General features: G+C 32.6%; 2 protein-coding genes across 5 annotated transcripts in view; both read right to left on the bottom strand.

Annotated features, from left to right (window-relative positions):
* The window catches only part of LOC108725437 (synaptotagmin-10), a 30,778-nt gene extending 29,333 nt beyond the window's left edge, over positions 1-1,445 (bottom strand). For both annotated transcript variants that reach the window (XM_018452459.1, XM_018452465.1), the window contains exon 1: positions 1,262-1,445. In XM_018452459.1, coding sequence (XP_018307961.1) covers positions 1,262-1,352 — 91 coding nt within the window. In that variant the 5' untranslated portion in view covers positions 1,353-1,445. The remainder of the gene's footprint in view (positions 1-1,261) is intronic.
* Positions 1,446-6,558: 5,113 nt separating this feature from the next.
* Positions 6,559-16,227, bottom strand: part of LOC108725407 (glutaredoxin domain-containing cysteine-rich protein CG12206) — a 32,583-nt gene continuing 22,914 nt past the window's right edge. For all 3 annotated transcript variants that reach the window (XM_018452417.1, XM_018452436.1, XM_018452428.1), the window contains 3 exons: positions 14,731-14,964; positions 9,909-9,974; positions 6,559-6,909 (listed from right to left, as the gene is read on the bottom strand). In XM_018452417.1, coding sequence (XP_018307919.1) covers positions 6,736-6,909; positions 9,909-9,974; positions 14,731-14,964 — 474 coding nt within the window. In that variant the 3' untranslated portion in view covers positions 6,559-6,735. The remainder of the gene's footprint in view (positions 6,910-9,908; positions 9,975-14,730; positions 14,965-16,227) is intronic.

Raw genomic sequence — 16,227 nt, 5'->3', positions numbered from 1 at the left:
TTTTAATTTTATGAAAAAAATATGAAAACTCTTTGTGTCGGAGCCGAGCGATTTTATGAATAATTCGGTCGCAAAAATAAACGGGGAATCACAAGATAAATGTAAATTATTTTCGAGTGTGCCACATATGAAAGTAAATTTGAAAATTAAGGAAATGTAACGTGGCCAATTAGTTTGCAAATGTTATACGTAACTTTAATTCTCGCGGCCTAATCGATCCGAAACTCTTGCGCCTACCGGCCAGAAATTGGGTCAGTTTACTGTAACCCGGTTTTCATCAATACAATGCAATATCCGTATTGAAAGTAGATCTGGATCAGACGTTTCCCTACGCGAATGATCGACAGACAATATTCTATTTATCCCATCTGTTAATTTCCGCACTGTCGCAGAGCGGGGAACGTAGGAGCAAAGTCGCCTTGTTCTTTGTAAAACTTTATCGCACTTATCGATTCTTACAAGTATAAATAGTGTTAAAGCCTTGCTTTTTCGTACTGGAAGCATGCATGCGCAACCACACTCAAGTCATTAGCAACGCGATGCCAATATTAACGTGTTAGATAGAACATCATCGCTTTAATTTTGAAACTTGTCCAAAGTTCAATACACGCGTTATGGTTTAGTTAATATGCACTGTAATCTACTAGAAATCGTTGCAATGCCGTTAACCGTTTACGTATGACCCAACATCAAATTTCGGAATATCAATCTCTCTATCAATTTAATGTTTGAACAACATTTCGTCTATCTTTCAGTTTAGTTTAGTTTAACATTAAAGGCGTGAACTAATTCAATACCCGTTAATTAATATTAATCGATGGAATGATCGATCCGCCGAAGAATTTGTAATTAAACGATATTGTTAGCATTCCAGAGTCACATAAATTGTGACTTCAAGTCGGTGTTCGATAGTCTAACGTTACAACAAAGATCGGATTTCCTCGGTGATGTTGGTGCACGAGAACACCGCAGGCGGTATATCTGTATCTCCAAACACCTGTTAGCAGTCGCTCTCGGGTGGGCGGCTTGCCACATCGCCTTTAAAGCATACAGCGAGTAATACGAATTCCTGTGCCGGAGCCGGTCTGAAACCGAAGGAAGGAGCGAGCGAATGACAGGGTGACCTTGATCGCGACACCTGATATCATGGGGTGCGCTCGTCTTGCGCTCCGTCGGATTCAGGCCGACTACGACCTCGCGCGATCCCGCTTTCTTTCTTCCTGTTGCCCGTAAAACTAGAAAAAAGAAATCACTCCCTTACCGGCGTAACCCTGCTGCGAATAATTCGCTTCCTCGCTCGGCATCACAGTCTCCTCGAGGATGCTCTCCGACGCCGTCTTCACAACTCCCATCTTCGGTACACGATCGGTACGCTTGCGGACTGACTGTGTAGGTGGTTGGTCACAGGGGTAGTTTAAAGCTCCGTTCCACAGTGATTATCTCGTCTCGATTGTGCCGCGTTGTCTGGCGTTGCCGGAATGCTCGGCGCTGTTTCGTCAGCTTATTGCGTCTGCGTTCGCGCCTGCGTCCATCCCCCTTTGCCGAACCCCGCACCTCGCCCTTCTTGACCCTCGTGCATCCCCCGTTGCCACGGTCGCTTCTCTCACCCCCGTCAAGTCGTCATACAGGAGCAAGGCTATCTCTCTAGGCCAGGGTGAGTGCAGTAAGCAGGAAAGATTGTGGTGGTAGTGATGATAACAGTGGTGGTGGTGGCGATGGTATCCTCTTTATAGGACGGCAGGGGTTGCTGCTACCTCTACCGCTGTTGTAGCTGCCGCCGCTCTTGCTGGTGATGGTTGATACTGTCGAGGGTGCTCCTGCCTGCCGCTACTATAGGGAGGGGTGTTACGAACACACGGCACAAGCACAGGGCGATGTCGACCTTCCTCGGTCTCGGTGAAGGTCTCCGTTGGTGACTCGTGCCGGATAATACTTCCCTCTTGCGCTCCGTCATCATGCGCTCTTCCTTTCTCTCTCTTTTACTCCTATTTCTTCTCCAATTTCCTCTCCTTCCTTTCACCATCAACGTTTTATTTTAGCTCGTTAATTTATACGTTTTGTTATGTCTTGTCATTGTCGCTGGCTTGCAATTATTCTTGTTAAAGCACGATATAGTATGAATTTAATTTATGCATAATTAAAAATCCAGAGAAATCGAGAGAGAGAGAGAGAGAGAGAGAGAGAGAGAGAGAGAGAGAGAGGAAGAGAGCAATTATATAAAAATATATATAACTATAGGAATAGATCTATTTTATTTAAATCATAGACAAGGTAATAGTGTAATAGTATATTCCATTATAAAATTTCCTACATTTTTCTACCCTAAAATATTCTCTTTATTATTTTATACGTCACTTGTGGTAAACATCTGCGTTTTGATACTTTTTGAATAAACGGAAAATGTGTCGTTTTATTTTCTATGACCCCAAGTTCTTTTTTTTCATAAACTTTGTAAAATGCGCATCGAATTGCGTCGTTACGCACATAGAGCTTGAACGTATCCCTACGAATATATATTCGCCGAAAATCTATGTTGAAGCGTTTGCAACACGTGTTTGCCCTTGAAATCTCCCACGACCGGTGTGCCTCGTTGCACGCAAAAGGCGATCGTTAAATCACACCCTTCGTAATGCTCTCGCGCTAGTGATCTCTGAATCCCGGCTCTGCCATTATCTACGCTACGGTGTCTTAAGTAATCCAGCAGCCACCTTAACGTTCTGATACTCTTTTCCGTCCGACTCCATTCGTTTGCAAGTGTGCGACACCTGCGTCATCGGGCTCTCTTCCACTTTATTGAGTGCACCGCTTGTGATCGCGGTTAAAGGCTTTTCGCTTCTCCTTCAAACATACAGAACGTCCTTCTATACATACAAACGGAATCGCATTCATGTAGATATCTCGCTTTGCATGCACTTACATGACGACAGCACTGTAGAGTTTCTGATGTTATGCTCGAATAAATTGGCGATTTTTGCAATGAAAAAGATTGGAGTCTTAACGTGTTGCATTTTATTATGTATCAAACTTGTAAACGTTTGCGTTTATGTTATATTATGCAACGTGTGTATATAATTACGCAACGTGTATATTAAATGTGTCAAATATATATTAAATGATGTAATATTTATTAAACATTTATTGAACGTGTAGCATACGTGCTAATAAAAAGAAAGAAAATATTGTACAAATTCTAATTAATTTAATACAAACATGCATTGATACGCAAATATATGTTCTTGTACGAATATATTTAAATAGCGGATTTTCAATATTTTGAATCATATTAAGATCCGCCTAACACGTAAATTACATTGTTATTAATGTCGATAATACAATATAATAAATGCTTATTGTCTGCAAATATTAAATTTTGTATATATATATATATATAATATATATGTGTGTGTGTAAACAAGAAATTATTAATTTAAAAAAAAAAAATATTTAATATCTTTGAGGACCAATAAAATTTAGTTAAATTAATAACTGCGATCACACGCAGTTATTATCAGTACGCTAAAATTTTATTGACTTTGTACCTTATTTATAATAGTAGAAAGGAAAAAGAGGACTATCCCATGCTTTTAAGTCGATTACACTTCCGCGTTCACGCTTATACGCAGCGTTTAACTCTCTCAAATTTCGCCCTTAATAGAACGCAATATAAACATACTAAACGTTTCTACTACGAAATTATAAGAGACCTTGCGTAGAAGAGTCGCACGTGCTGGACGTATTCAATGTGAAACTAGTTGCACTTAACGCTGTGTTGCAAACTATCATTTTCACTTGACTGCTTTTTTGTCTGGTATCCCACTTCTGTTATTGCGAATTCCTGATCAAGACTGTTCTCGATTATCAACGTTGAATGAGCATACCGATTTCAAGGACTTAGCAAATTACATCACGTACTTATCGGACAATCTTTAATTCTATTCGTCTCGAAAAGAATTCAGCTTATATTCTTTCGACGGTGTTGGCATCCATGATTATCTACTTCGTAATACATCCTTGTAACATAAATCGCATTTTGTAACGTGACACGCAATTTAATATACGGTAAAATTAAGATATTATATTACCAAAATAAAATTATTATAGATTTATTATAACATCGCGCTTGATGTATTCATCCATATTTTATTACAATAATAATACATGGATTTTATTACAATAGTCAATATATGGAAATAAATTTGAAATATCAAATATCGTAACAACATAAAAAATTATAATTAATGCGTAATTGTAATAAAAGCGTTTAAACGACAAAATCCAAGTATTAAAAGTATTGAAAATTATATAATATAAATATTAACTTTTTGTCTTGCGTGTGCAAGAATTTATTGATTGCTGTTTTAACTCTGCATCTGTATTGAAACAGCTGATTATATCTCAGGCGACGCATGAAAAAAAACTTACACTATAATGTCGGAGAGGTAATCTTGCTGGAAATATAAATTTGAAACTTTTATGTACCTTTATTTTTACATTTATCCTACGACGTGTATCCATGTTCATCAGTTTCTCAGTATGTAAAAGTAAAAAAACAGCGATCGATTTAAATTTGCTTGTATATACTTATTTCCGTTATAGTCTCTTCGGAACATGTACATTATACGAAATAGCGTTCAAAAAAGAGCTTGTTACAAACCTGCTTTTAATTTGTTACATCTAAATCAAATACATCAAGCGAATAAATTTACTTTCATAGTAATATGATTAGAAATAATGTAATTGTCGTTTGGGATTAAAGAAAGTTTACCGAACTCAATAAGCGAAAGAAACTGGCGATAAATATTACCTTAAATTATTTTAAAAATTAATAACAAAATTTATGTTAAAATTCATTTTTATATAATTATCTTGAACGAATTATTTTTTTTCCGATTAACTTGAGATAAGATCCGAGTCAGTCATTTTCTTGTAGTAGACATCTTCTGGAGTAGCAGTATCAATTTAACTTGTTGTATATATAAATAAAAATAAGCGATCCGATGTCATGTTTGGCTGCTTTTAACGCGGTTCACGTTAAATTGTGAAACCGCGTGTTATCGGGAAACTGAAACTGCGTATAATGAACGTGTATCTCTGGAGAAAGTAGAATAAGTATACTATATAGGCTGATATAAAATTGCATTTTAATAGCGCAAAAATGAAAAATAATGATACAGTTGAGCTAAGGATTTCGATTTCGATATCAGTAAGTAAAAATACGTATAGACGTAAATGACATTGTGCATGAACCGTATAGCATTTGCTTTTACTTAATGTTGTTTCGTAATTATTATATTAATGCGAATTAATATTTGTGAATAAATACAAACAGCGATTATTTCACAGTAATTCGCCTTGCTCTACTTATCTAAAGCATCTTGACATACTTTACCATGTAATTTAGCTGCAGATAATTAAATGCGATAGAGCATAAAGCGCTCGTTCTGATTGATTCTTTCCACTCAAAACGTGAGAATTCTTTTCTCTACACGCTTGACAGAACAAAATATAGCATTATAAAAGTAGATTACCGTCGTGCAAGCGCGCTTTCTGATATCTCTCTATCGTACATTTTTCTTTCTCTCTTTATACGTTTTTACTTAAATACAATAATATTGTTTCAGGTATAGTATTACTTTATCTCACTTACAATTAGTATCTGATCTGAAAGTATAAATAATCCATTAATTCGTCATATTATTTTAGAAAGTATCATTATCTTACATATATTTTTTCCAATTAAGTGAAAATCGTTTGAAAATAACAATGACGACGTTTTCGAGAGTATATTGAAGCTTTACACTCTGATCGCTTATGTTATTAGTTCCACTACTGTTATTAATTTAATCAAGCGATCAAGCTTCAATTCAATCTAATCTCGAAAATGCCGTCATTGTTCTTTCCAAACAATTTTCACTTATAATTAGAAATACACGAGAACATTTGCTTTTACTTAATGTTGCTTCGTAATCAATGCAATTGAATATTTGTGAATAAATGTAAGTGAATTAAAGCAATTATATCGTGTTGAGACATGATTCTTTCTAAAAGAATATGAAACAAGTGAATGGATTATTTATATTTTATATGGAGATCAGATGCTGAGTAAGATAAAATAATAATAGTTTCTTTCTTATTATTAAAAGACGTTTCCTTTTGATGAGCTATATTTAATAATTATAACATGTCAAGTATGAAGGTAACAGCAGCACAACACGCTGCTGTGTTTTGTATCTTTTTAATTAGCTTATGGACAAAGTGAAAGTACTTTCGTTATTCTAAATCAATCGGTTTACTTTAGTTACTGTGACAAGTTCGAGTACTAATTGCAAGACGACTAATCCTGTGATATTATCAATTCTTATCCTGTGAAAAAACGACGGAAAATAAAGATCGAAAATTAACAAAGTTTTATTTCCATCAGGAGAACAGGTATATATGGAAGAACTTTTAGGACATTCGAAGACGATTTTTTCGGATTGAAAGAGGTTCCAATGATGTACACAAGATTACAAAACTTTACACAAAGTTTTATTAACCGATATCTTACAACATGTGACAGCGCGGCTACGCAATTAGTTAGTGTCTGTATGCGTTTCGTGTATATCCTTTGCTTAAAGCATAGCATAAAATATACTTTCGTAGCACCTTAAATAGAGGTATAAGTTAGTAGATGGTCGTTAAGAATAAGAAAAGTGATTTGAGCAGGTGTATGTGGATTCCCTCAGCGGAATTCCTTCAGCAATGCGGGCAACGTATCATACCGAAAACGTCACATTTGGCGCATTTTAAGGCGACGAATTCCACGGTGAACTCGTTACGGTGAACGGATCTCTTGCTGCCGTGACAGATGGGACATAGCAGTCGCTGGAATCCACCGCAATAGGTACAAACAGCGCATGCATCCTTACACTGAAACGCAAACGTTTCGTAATGTTGAATTAAGCACATTACGAGACTAATGATAATTTTTCGTCGCGACAGTTGGCAGATCTTAGTACAGCGATTTGTACTGAAGCAGCACACGAATTTACGAAAACATTTTTCATTACACTGAGAAAATAATAACTGTAATTATACCATAATCTAACTATAATTTATAATCATTTTTTATGACAACAGTATATTATTTTTTTATAGAACTATAAATATAATTATTAGTAAAATTATTATTAGTAAAATTATAGCAGTAATAACTTAAAAATAAAGCTTCTGTCATAATGATTTTATCATGTTATTGTAGTTACAAATACCATCTTTTTCTCAGTGTAACGCATTAAGCGAGATTCCAGATGACACGGCTAATGTACCCAAATTTTACGGACGTTTGCTTGATATTGGCCTACATTTATATAGATAATTATGCATATCATGTGTGTGTAATATTTGCTAATATTGGCGTACATTAACTATGTCGTCTGAAATTTAAAGAAGTCAAGAGAAAAATGGGAAATTTTGAAGAAGCAGAAAAGAAATATCAGATCACTCTAGTAGAAATATTGACTTGTATGAAAATCTCAGTAAATTGCAACCATATATTCGATTCAATAGAAAACTAAACTATACAACTATATCCTCTTTTATTGCATGATTGCAAATTGCATTGAGTTTTGCCAATCTATAAATCCGCTCACATAAATTGGAAGTGGCTTAAGCTTGTGCTAAAATAATTAAAAATATCCTTAATTAATTTGATATTTATCCTTATTGAAGTAAGAGAATCTTTTTCTCGGTGAAATGAAATTCAAATTGTAATTGTCATCATAAAGTATGTTTCTATATCTTAAGTTATGGTATACAATCAGAACAGATAATATAAAAAAGATAAACATTATGGCTGATAGTCCGTTCTTATTTTAAGATCGTCTTAAGTAATGTCTTAAGTCTTAAAATATTAATACGGCACTGGTGATTGGCTTATGACATCTTAAAAATATATTTAAGACGGTCTTAAATATAATAACCGGCTCAGAATATGGGCCTTTTTGTAGAGCATTATTTCCTTATTCGATGCTTTGAGTCCATTAAGTTACCGGTGACTTCATTATCTTTCTTTAAAGTCTTTTGTCACATAATAGATTTACAAATTTGAAAATACCGATACGATCTATTAGCATAAAATAGCAATCTAATAGTACTTTAACAATTAGTTAGATAAATTCCGTGTGACAACAATGTTCGAACAGAATCTCCTATCGAACCTTATTCGTTACAAAACTATAGTTTTCACTTTCACTTTTACTTGTTACTAACTGCAAGTCTAATACCTGAAATGTAAATCAACTTTAGTGAAATACATAATGAGTTCGGGTGGAATAATGACTATCTCTTTGGTAAATATCAAACTTGTTCAAATGTAAATATTCCGCCAAGCATGGTGTATTTAAGACTAATATGTATAGAGATAAAAAAAAACACAAACGCGCTATATAAATATAGAAACATTAATATATTATGAATCCTTTTACTTCACTTTATGCATATTAAATATATTTCAGTGAAAATTAAGAAACTCTATTTTATTTCGTTAATACTTTGTGTTTTTACAAATATAATGTCTCGTTAATTTCTAGTACATATTTATTCAAATTAATTTCAGATTTTTTTTTATACTCTTATCTCTGTATATTGGATAAAAAATTTATATTAATAAAACTATTAAACAAATCATTAAATAAATTATCGATGTAAATAAAATTATTATACATGTTAAATACGGATTCGAAGAGTTTGTATATACAACAAGATTGGTATGTGACACAGAAATAACAATGGCCGCATAGATGTAAACGACCTTTAGTTGTAGCAAGGTAAACCTGAATTGCACGATAAAATTTATGATCACGATGGAAAAGGAGATGGGCGGTTAGACGGAGAGAGAAAGAGAGAGAGACAGGCACGTACTTCAGATAAAAGTGAAAGGACCGTGCAACCTTGCGATCGCAATTACTTGTGTTGTTTGTATATACGTTTCATAACACTCGGTTGTTCTGTCTACTTTAGATTCTGCGTAGAAATAAACGCGTCGCGGGCGTATAACGCGATCATGCGAATCGTTCGAATCTCGATGATAGATAGCGTGTAAATCCTAGATAGAGACAATATCGAATCTTTTTCATTCCCATTCTGAATACTATTTTTATTACTATTTTTATTACTTGCTTGGAAGCTTCGAATCAATTATCTAAAAGTATATCGTGTTACATAAGTTTCCTTTTATAAAATTACAGAATGCTATTTTTTTCCAATGCAACGCTGATGTAATTAATTCGATGTAATTAAATCTCCACCAGATTGTTACGAAGGTATATAATTATATTTCGATATTATTACCTACATTTGACGTCAGGAACTAAAAATTCAATGAGTAATCTAAATTTAAAATGCAGGCGGAAGTTATGTATAGCCGTCTCTTCGCTTCAAATGGTTTTACCTGAATACGCCAGTTTACGAAACTTTACGCGAGTTTATTAACTAATGCATCATGACTTCTGGATGTTAAAATTAGTGTCTGATCGTATTTGTTACATATTCATGCGGATTTGAATTTTTACAACGCAAAGAATGCATTTAACATAAAGTGCGTAACGTAAGAAATGTCAATCGATAAACTCCAACGATATAAATTATTAATAATATAATAAGGACCGTATATGTGAGAACACAACTTATAGAAATGAATGCTTTAAATCTAGCTGGATCTTAAATGGTTGAATGATTCTGTGTGAATTTGTATATATATGTACTACGTATATAGTTCTTTAAAATGTGCGCCGAAATGATTTTTATTAAATTATTAATTCCACGCTTCAGCGAATGGCTTATCCAAGTTGAAGCGCACCTCGAGGCGAAGCGGATATTGCGGATATGTGCACTAGGATCTTCTATCATACCTGACAAAATCAGCTTACCTGGTAAGGCTCCAGTATGCGACGTAGTTCTCCCGACTCGTTAAGTCGCTCGACAGTGTCAACACCCTGCAACAAGGGAAAATATTGTGAAATGCAGGCATTTAATAGTACATATTTAAACCATTCGAGTTGTACGACGCTTTCTTTCCGTTTATTTCGTCACTAACTAACGACTATGCCGTAAACAGAAATTCTTCGGTATGTCGTATGTCGCGTGCACGTCACAAGCTTTCTGTCAAATGGATGGAACTCGCCAGCATACGTTTCAAGACACGGCGATGTAGCATTCTTGGCTTGTCGTCGAGGAATGCGGCTGTAACGAAAGAATTTTATCGTATTCCTTCTCCCAGCTTTTCTCACGTATATTCATGGCGTAATTCTATGCGTATCCATGCGATAATGGCCGTATCATACATTTTCATGCCGTTGTTAATGAGGCTTTTAATGAAGCACGCGATAACTAGTTTGCAGGTTTGAAGCGTTGTTGATTTATTTAGGAAGACAATTTCGCTCTCTCGTCTTGTGTGAAAGATTATTTTTCAAACATCATTGAACATTTTAGAGAAGGTTAATTGTATCACGAAGTTTTTTAATGAAAAATTTTCAATTGATACATGGAAAAGACGATTTTGCTGAAGCATCTAAAAATTTAAGTCAATACAAATCTGAAAATAATTTTATTGGACTATCAAATTAATTATGTAGGGAACACAAGCATAATAAACCAATGCTACAAACAGTTTTCATATTCGAGCAATCAACTTGAGCGTTTACATTTACTTATTTTGACAGTAAACAAAATTATTTTTAGAATTAATTCAATTTTTAGACATTTTAACTCTTCTTTTTGTGCAAAAACGTTGAAGTATTTAAAAATTTGAGTAGATACAGGTCTAAAATAATTTTATTAGACCATCAAAGTAATTACAGAAGGTTCAAGCATGATAAACAGTGCTGTAAACAGTTTTTATTATTTTAGTAATCAGTTTGAACGTCTTATCAAAATAGGAAACTTACTAGGTTTAATAGAATAATAAAAACAAAATTATTTTTAGATCTGTATATCTAAATTTTTAGATACATCAGCAAGATCGTTCTTTCTGTGTAGAATGTATGACGCGCTTGTGAATGTAAGTGAAACGACATTTCGAAGATGCTCGTTCGTCAGTACTCATCTTGTAATCTCGTGTCTGATGTAATATAATAGAGGTTTTATTGCGGTTGTAGTTGCGACGATGTACTCCTTTCACTACATACCGTGTAAACTGTCAAAAGATGTCGTACAAAGATGGACAATGGTGAAAGCGAGGAAAGATATTTAAATTGATGACAAGTGGACGAAATAAACATATCGAAGATGCTTTCGATTTTCGGCACCAGTCGACTATTTCGTGCAAGATAATTGTATGACGCGGTCGGATAGGAATGCAGTTCGGGTAGCTTTATGTATGTACACTTGTGTGCTAGACACCAGCAACTGTAAGACTGTGTAACACAAGCAATCGCACCTCGCATTCTCTCCGACGGCCTTGGATCAAATAGCTTGACATTTCACTTACGCATATATCTATTCGACTATCAATTGCTGGAAGTAATTCTTGAGAAACGGATACCATCACGGAGGCGGAGAGGATAAATCAAATAACACAGCATGATTATATGTGAGAGAGACTCTTTAAGCTAAAGGCATGCCGTTTATATCTAGTATTTTTTTTATCAAAAAGATTGATATGTTTATGTTTTCGAGAAACATTCTTGAAGAAGGAAATTAATGTGAGAATTCTTAACATTCATACATTTATTCAAGAAATCAAATACACAGAAAAAAGGATTTTGCTGAAGTATCTAAAAATTTAACACACAGATCTGAAAATAATTCTATTGGACCATCAGAATAATTACGTAAGATACACAAACTGGTTATTAGAATATTAAAACTTTTCACAACAATGTTCAACATGCTTCAGATTTTTACGTAATTATTTTGATAGCCTAACATAGTTATTTTCAAATCTGTATTTAGTTAGATTTTTAGATAGTCAAATTATTCTTTCTGTGTATATATTAATTTGAAAATTTTGAGATACATATTTTTATAATATTACAACTAAGAATATCGTCCAATAAATAAATTTTTTTATTTTCTCAATTTAAATCTCTTGTTTACTCATCACTGCTATGTCAGATTGTAACATCAGATGTGAAAAAATATGCAATAAAAATTCTTACAAAATATTATTGAAAATATAATATGGAAATATGTTTTAATAAAATAACGTACAACCGATAAAATCGACTTGTGAAATATCCCAAAAACTCCTGCTTTGTTTTGTTTATTTGATTAATAAATAACAAAATCTGGAAATGAATTATATATACATAACCAAAAATGAAATAAGCTCTATAGTTATGATACTGTCAAATTAATATTAATTTATAATATATAGAAATAAATATGATTTAATTTCTCCCTGAAACAAGAACATACAATTTTCGATATATTTTATAAGTTTATTCTACTGATTACAAACGTTATTCTATTGAAAAATATTGTATTTCTATTCAAATACAATTTGCAAAAATTTTTCTTATATGTTTTGTCTCTTCTGACAGTTTTCTTTTACAGTTAGTAATAGTAGTGGTGAGGGAACAAAAAAAAAGCCTTAATTCTTCATATTGAACAATTCACAGTTTCAAATTTTTGTTACAAAAACAGACTTCCTTGCGCGCTAGAATAGAATTCTGTTATGTAGCGTATTCGCATTGAAAATATATGAGCAATCAACATTTGTATCTTATATATATACACGTAGGATATTCATAATTTTATACAAATATATTGCTGACATCACCTTGGGGAAAGCGCGTGAATATAACTGAAGTTCATGATTATGAAGATCTTTACCATGTCACAATAAAAGCGGCATGCTCTTTTATGAAGGTATATAAAGACATCTCGCACCGCACGTGATGATACGAACTTGTACTATCACCATCGTGTATGAGAGCAATTACGAACTATATACAATGGGAACACACATATAACGATCGTTTATTGTGATCATTCCCAAGTGCTGTAACATTTAAGTGACCACTGCGGTAATGATTGTTTGTTGTCGCTAATTCCTAATAGCTCATTCATGATTAAGTAATTTCTCTATTATGGCTTGGTATCTAATTGGATGGATAACCATTGCAAATTATAATCTAGTTGTGCAAATCGCGCGCGTATTTCACTTTAAAATAAATATTTATTAAAATAAAAAAATTGATAATTAATATATAAAAAGTTATGTATATAAAAGCTTTTATGTATATAAAAGCTATTTTTCATTTGTATTTTGAGGAAGTAATGCATTATATAAGGAATTCGTTATTTTGTTTTATATGTTAAACTTCTTATTGTCGTTTCTAGATTTTCTATTTTATTTTCCTATATGTTTCAATGATTTTACAAGAGATGCAACGTAAGATCTGTGAAACACGATACTACATCTGAGAATTGTATGCTGAAACAGAATACTTTGCTATCTTCGCTATCGCATTTTGTCATTGTATACGAGAATACAGTTCCAAAGATAGGATCCTATTGAATTTCTTTAAAATAAAATATTTCGTTACTTTTTTTCGTTCTATTACCCGTTTAGTAATTATAAATCATTGCATCTTACATGCTTTATTTAATCAATTATAAAAATAATCATTATATTATAATAATTTCTATTATATAACAAATTTAAGTCCTACGTTGACTCATTTTTTACTTTGTACCTACAGAACAGATGCAATTTGATATCAAATTTTCGTTTGTACATTCATCAAATTTTCACTCGACAGTTATCTTTGACATTTCACGTCATCCTTCTCCCGGCTTTCTCGATGTCGAATATCTCTAGTTGCATAATGTGTTATCGGCCTTGTACAAATTCTTCATAAAGCGTAAGAGGATGGATTCGAAAGGATCGTAGAGTATTCGAATGCTAGTGTGCGCAATATAACTTTTCTTATTAGAAGTTATTCTACCTATGAAACAGCTGAGAAAGAGAGGGAGAAAGAGAGAGAGAGAGAGAGAGAGAGAGAGAGAGAGAGAGAGAGGGACAGAAATCGATATTGCTACGAAGAAGAAAATAACTTGGTTGACGAATGTCAAACACAGGTGACGAAACGTTCAACACCAACTGCTCACGTTTTATTATATAACGTTTTGTATAAAGCGCGTTTACATTCCAAATATATTTTAAAATAACTACAGAATATAATTTCTGATTTAAATCATGCATTTTATAAACGAGAATACAGTAAATGTACAAATTCATGATATAATGCACATTAATGTCTGAATTATAATTTATAGAAGTAATAATATTAAGTGGAAATGGACTGAGAAATATTTAACAGACATGAGTAAAGAGACCCATACATTACATTAAATATAAATACAAGTATTAATCATAAAAAAATGTTTCTGCACTTTTTTACTGCACTTTATGCAATAAATTCGTTGAATTATTTATTAATTTTCAATAATGTTTTCCGTATTTAATTCCAATTTTGATCAACATTCTTTTAATTAATAAATATAATCAAAATCAATTTCTAGTCTTCACTTTTGGTTATTATCTCTCCATTGAATGTTTCACTCTAAAATTATTATATCTCTATTGAATTGTTATTTAAATTATGTCTGTCGTGTCTCAATTATTTTTAATTAATATCTTTATTAAAATATGTTTTTGATTACATGTCGAAATTTATTTTTTTGTCAATATTTCCTTTTCATTTTTCGTAATTTTTTCAATAAGTTTAAATAAAAAATGCATACCCCAATGTATTGACCATCGACGAAAAGCTGCGGCAATGTTAGAACTTCTAAATTGATCCGATCCCTGAGTTCGGTCTGTAATTCCGTATCACGGAATAAATCTGCTTCGTCGTACTTGACCATGTTCGTCCATAACATCTGCTTCATCTTCATACAATTGGTAAAGGTCTCTCTAACGATGCCCAATGATGTCGTGTAAAGCACTACTCTGCCCTTTTCTCTTTCCACGTAAGCCTGAAATAGAATGTAATACGTTATCAAGTCTTGCAATAAGACTGAATAATTCTTACAATAGATTAAATTAAATATTAAAATCCCATCTCGTATCTCGAGATCTTTACAACAATAAGATAACTACTTCTATGACCTCGCACTATGACGTACTTCAGTACATATGTAGTTATTTCAATAGATGTATATTTCTTTGTATAGAATAGCTATAAAACGCATGTCGTAAAATAATCAAATACTGATTTTATGTCTCATCAGTTTCCAAAAGACAATTGAATTTCTCTGTTATAAATTTACTTGTCCTATGTATATGACGTAGGCTCGGCTCGCGGCTCGATGTTTGGCTCGATAGTTTGAACGCACCCGTACATAAGGCTTCTGAAGGTTAATTGTGTATCTTTGAAACAAGATGAAATTTAAAAGAAAGCAAATCCATCAGATATTGATTAATAAAATTATAAATATGTTCTAGAATAAGTCAATTAACTTATTTATTCTTTAGAATAAATATAATTATAAATATCTTCTAGAGAATTTTTTCTTATTTTTGTAATTTTTATTTTAAGACTTACAATCAACCCTCTGGTTGTCAGAAGTGGCATCCGAAGTAAGAAAATACATAATAAAAATTCTTGCTAAATATATTAAAATAAAATTACTTTTCAATAAAACAATATTTGCAATCGCGCGGTAGAGTAGTCTTATAAAAATGTACCAAAAATTCCGTTTTTTTTTGTTTTATAGAGAAAAAAATTATATTTATTTCTATATGCTATTAGTTTGATAATTGTTACTTTGATAGCTGTGAACTTATTTATTTATTTAGTTTTCGGCACAATTCAATTACCAAATACATATAGTTTTTTACTGACGAAATAAAAGATTTATTTACAAAATAAAGGGAAAATTTCAATTTTTGCATTCTGCAAGCCTATTCTATTGATTACAAATGTTATTTTATTGAAAAATATTTCCATTTTAACACATATTTCAAGAACTTTTATTATATCTTTTCTCGCTTCTCTGACGTCACAATCTGAAACAATAGTAATGAGTGGTCAGAGATCTTAATAATCAAGTTTCACATCGTGTTCATATTTTTATGTACTAATAAGCAGTTTTATGTACTAAAAGCGTTATTTGTTATGATTAATGACTTCTTAAACTTTTATTTCTTTATTTTCCATAAATATTATCATGTTTTGCAGATAGGTATTTACTTTAGTTACGCACCTATAATTTTATACGGTGATTTCTACAGTGATA

This window comes from Mycetomoellerius zeteki, unplaced genomic scaffold (assembly GCF_001594055.1).
Source record: "Mycetomoellerius zeteki isolate Tzet28-1 unplaced genomic scaffold, Tzet1.0 scaffold108, whole genome shotgun sequence".
Taxonomy (NCBI): domain Eukaryota; kingdom Metazoa; phylum Arthropoda; class Insecta; order Hymenoptera; family Formicidae; genus Mycetomoellerius; species Mycetomoellerius zeteki.
This window is presented reverse-complemented; position numbering and strand designations above follow the sequence as displayed.